Source organism: Exserohilum turcica, assembly GCF_000359705.1.
Source record: "Exserohilum turcica Et28A unplaced genomic scaffold SETTUscaffold_19, whole genome shotgun sequence".
In the NCBI taxonomy this organism is placed as follows: Eukaryota; Fungi; Ascomycota; class Dothideomycetes; order Pleosporales; family Pleosporaceae; genus Exserohilum; species Exserohilum turcicum.
In genome coordinates this window covers 498855-502952 of record NW_007360014.1, presented here as the reverse complement: position 1 = coordinate 502952, position 4098 = coordinate 498855, and the positions used below count along the sequence as shown (strand labels likewise).

The window sequence follows — 4098 nt, the reverse complement described above, 5'->3', positions numbered from 1 at the left end:
TTCTGAATATTTCTCACTCTTTTTTTGTCGTGTTTGTAAGACTTTACGCAAATATACCTGCTTGACGCGGTATACTTACATTCTTATCTTTTTTTGTCTTTTACATTCGTACACTTTCTTGTCTTGAATCAATAGGACATACAAGCCATAACTGCCCTCTCCCCTACATATACATCCCGCCTTCAAAACCAAAAAACACAAAAATGCATTTCCCCTCCCTCGTCGTCTTTTCCGTCAGCGCGCTCAGCGCCCTCGCCGCGCCCGTGCTGAAAGACACAACGTACAACGCGATTTCGATTTCCGGTGGCACAGCCGGCAACGCAAAAGCCGAAGCCACAGCTGTGTTTTCGGCGCTGGACCTCAAGAACCCGGGGAACATTGATCCGGCAGATCTCACGTTCCTGAATAACGTCAATCAAGTCGCCAACGATGCCGAGAAGCAAGTCTTTAATCCCGCCGTCGCTGCCGCGAGCGGCACGCAAGCGACGCAGATTCAGGTATGTCCAGCACCACCAGCACGAAAAACGTAAAAAGGAAATTTTTGCTTTACTTAGGACCAACGTAAAACTAACGCCGGCACGTAAATTAATAGAACGGAAAAATCAAAAACAAAGTCCTCAAGCTCATGGCTACGGTAATCAAACTCCAGGCGCAACAAGCTCAGGGCAAAGACGTCGCTACGCAGCTCGCTGAGGAAACTAAAAAATTCAGTAATAATGTCGATTTGGATGTCAAGGCCGCGGGCCAAGTATCTGTTGCGGAGAAGTTTGATGCGACGATTTCGGGGACCAAGTAGCCCGCATGTGATGAGTTAAAGAGGGGGCGGGTGATTTTTTTTTCAGAAGACGCTGTGTGCGCTGGGATATATGTGTGGTGGTGTTGCTATTATTTACTTTTGCCGGTTCGGCGCGGCAGCATGGCTTACTACGTGTTGTGTTGTATTGTATATTTATCATTCTTGTGAGCAGGTTGTCGGAATTGTGAATGATTCATGGGACTATGGTGAGGGGATTGAAACCAGCTATAGCGACTCATTTTTACATCTACATATAGCCTATGTTGGTCTTAATGGCTATTTGTTTTCTGCGCATTCATATCTGGGGCGTGACTTGGCAATTTCCGTTTTGACATCTATGCTACAAATATGCACACGATAATATTCGGGTATAATTCCAATCCAAACTACATGTTCGTCCTCGCCTCATAGCTTCGCCTTGATAGGCGCAAAGGTACTCCCCTGTCCACCTCCCAGCGCCTCGACAAGTTCATCCACCTTCTCCAGCACCCACGTACACCCCTCGTCACTGACCAGCCACCGAATTCCCTCCTCCTCACCCGCCTCAGGCTCCTGCTTCCATGTCCCATCCTCCCACGCCTTCCTTAGCCCAAAAACGTGGCTAAGTACCTGTGGCCCAACGCCCTGCTGCGCGCGCAAACATGTAATGGCAATCAAGCTCGTGGTGATGCGCCCCACGGTCGCCCCCTCTTTGCGCGGGGGATCCGTAAAAAGACCTCCATACTCGTTATTGATAATGAAAACGGGCAGGTCCGGGTGCGCTTCACCGAGCTTTAGCTCGAGTTTTGTCTCGAGAGGGCGGTAGATGGCGTTCCAGAGGCCGCGGCCGCGCTCGTTTATTTGCGAAATGTTGGAGGCGTCGGGGAAGCGCGTGGGCTTGGTGTTGAGTGATGCGGCAATCGACGAGGGGAGAGAGGCGCGGAATGCGTTCAGCATGTTGATTGTGCGCGGGATCTGGCGGGCTTTCTTAGCATGGAGGATTGCGCTGGGGGTAGTCGCCTGGAGTTATGCGTACGCCATTGAAACCTATACACTTGAGACCGATTTCGCGCATGAACTCTGCAGTGGCAACGCCCTCGCTCTCCGGCCGCGATTGGGTCGAGCTGTTGTACAGGGCAATCATGGATTCGGGCGAGTTCATGGTCATTGTTGCGGCGGTGGATATGCTCAGCCATGATGGGCGGCCGAGCTTGCGATCGGTAGCCTCTCTTTCTATTTTACTGTATATTTTCTGAATCGCCGGGGGTGCGGGAACAGGGCCTGGCCGTGAATGGGCAGCGTTAATGAGTGACTTGAGGGTTGGCGATAGTTTGGACATGGCGGGCAATGTCAGATGTGTTGACCACGAAGCCAATGGTGCAAAGAGGGACTGCCAAAGAGCGACCAGAATTGGAATTTCAAGAATGCTCCGGGTATGTGGGTAGAGAATGCAGCGGTGGGCGCGTGGTCATGTTTAAGGCGGTTGAGCCCGCCATGACGCGACTCTCACGCCGTTCCGAGGCACAGTTCGGCTGTTTTTCAGGGTCCGACAGTGCATGTGGGGACCTTGAAAGATGCCAAGTCCTTACCACGACACCTCACTGTATGCCTTCATTGACCAGCTTTGCTTTGACAGCTTCTTGTACCAAGCCATCGATTGTTGGCAGAGCGATGTAAAAGCCTACGAGGCTGGGAAATAACCATTTACAAATATTCCGTGCTGGAGGCCTTTGTCTAGAGTTGTCCGGTTCCTAACGGATTTTCCATATATCTGCCCGCTGTCTTTTCGGAGACACTGATTGAGTATAGATCGATAGACCAGACTGAGTGATTATTACAAACAGACATGGGGAAGTCTAGTGACCCGCCATACCGGAAGGCCGGTTGTGAGTATGGTGGGCTACATCATGCAAGTGGCTCACACAAACACGCGGCCTATCTTGTGCTATATGGCACTTTTTGGTCATTAGAGGTTCTTCAATTTCCGCATATTGAAGAGCAAGATGAAAACCGCGACGCTACTGCGGAAACTTTCTACCATATTCCAACATGTGACATGATACATCGGTCCAGTCCCGGCCTTGACAGATGAGAGCATTACATCTGGAGTTTATCTTTGTTCCGGACAACCCGCAGTTCCAGCCGATGACCAACATTTGTTATTACCCAACAAGAATATTACATCCAGCAACGCTTTCCAACTGACTGCGAGACTTCCACCTGTCGAGTATCTGTTTGTCGGTTACCTTCTGCACATGTAAGACAAAACCAGCATGTTGCCCGAAGATGAACTGTTAATCTGTGGAGGTCTCCTTCATCCAGCAATCCTCCAGTTTGATAGCGGTCTATGATTACGTCAATCAACATGAAAGAAGTTCAATCGTCGCACTACAGTGCCCGTGCACCAGATGAGCACCATCGCCAGTTGAGCACCCCCAACAACTCAATATAGTCAACAAGATGAGGCTGTAGAGCCACCATAAATCGTAATAAAATTGTGCAAAGCTAGGATTATACTATATACAGGCCTACGAAAGATTTGGCTTATTCAGAAATTTTTTTGGAGGGCGTTATCGGTCGTTGCCATCGACTACGCGGTGGAGCAGCTCGTGCAACCCTTGCGGCTCCCACCACAGCTAGAGCAACACCACCACACTTTTGACGCTTTGTAGCTGGCTTATGAGGTTTTGACGCTTTGCGCTTACCCGATTGGGGCAATTATATAGCTTTGGCAGCGTCGCGGAGGCTTCTACGATGCTCTCTTTCGGCTTTCTCTGCAGCCTTCCGCTTTCTGGTCTCCTCCCAACCCTTCTCCCGCTCAACACGGGCTGCTTTTTGAAGTTGAAGCTAGCAATCGCAAGCTGCCTTCTTGATCTCGGCTTGCTCGGCTTTTTAAAGCTTTTCAAGCTCAGCTTGTTGTTGTTGTTGTATCTTGTTATCCTGAACTCGTTTAACGCTTGTTGGTGACCACCAAACAGCTCCACCATGATACTCAGGATGATCCTCAAGCTGTAGGGTATAGGATTTGGTTTCCCGCCTCTTCTTGATGGCTAGGGACTGCCTAAGGCCTTTGAGTTCGCCGTGGAGGAGTGTATTTTGAGCTGCAAGGTGGTGTAAACTTCGTTGAAGCTTCCTGACGTCCTTGCTGTTACGATCCCTCACCTCACGACGTACAATTGTCTTCAGCTTGAGCCAATCCTCCCTGGAGAGTACAGAGGTTGAACTGGCTTCTGAATCTGACCCCTCTTAGCAAACTTCTGAGTACAACGTCTGGGTTGGGTGGGTGTATCCCAGTTGCTTCAAAGGACCTCTTGATGGAGGGG

General features: G+C 50.0%; 2 protein-coding genes across 2 annotated transcripts; one reads left to right on the top strand and one right to left on the bottom strand.

The window, feature by feature from the left end:
- Positions 1–203: 203 nt before the first annotated feature.
- Positions 204–796, top strand: SETTUDRAFT_39400 (uncharacterized protein; the record flags this gene model as incomplete). The annotated part of the gene is made up of 2 exons (XM_008026543.1): positions 204–497; positions 593–796. The coding sequence occupies 2 exons, from the start codon at positions 204–206 to the stop codon at positions 794–796; spliced, it is 498 nt and encodes a 165-aa protein (XP_008024734.1).
- A 308-nt stretch (positions 797–1104) lies between these two features.
- On the bottom strand, positions 1105–2089 carry SETTUDRAFT_169045 (uncharacterized protein). The gene is made up of 2 exons (XM_008026642.1): positions 1812–2089; positions 1105–1750 (listed from the first exon to the last, which is right to left on the bottom strand). The coding sequence occupies exons 1-2, from the start codon at positions 1941–1943 to the stop codon at positions 1202–1204; spliced, it is 681 nt and encodes a 226-aa protein (XP_008024833.1). The 5' UTR covers positions 1944–2089; the 3' UTR covers positions 1105–1201.
- Between the last annotated feature and the right edge of the window lie 2009 nt (positions 2090–4098).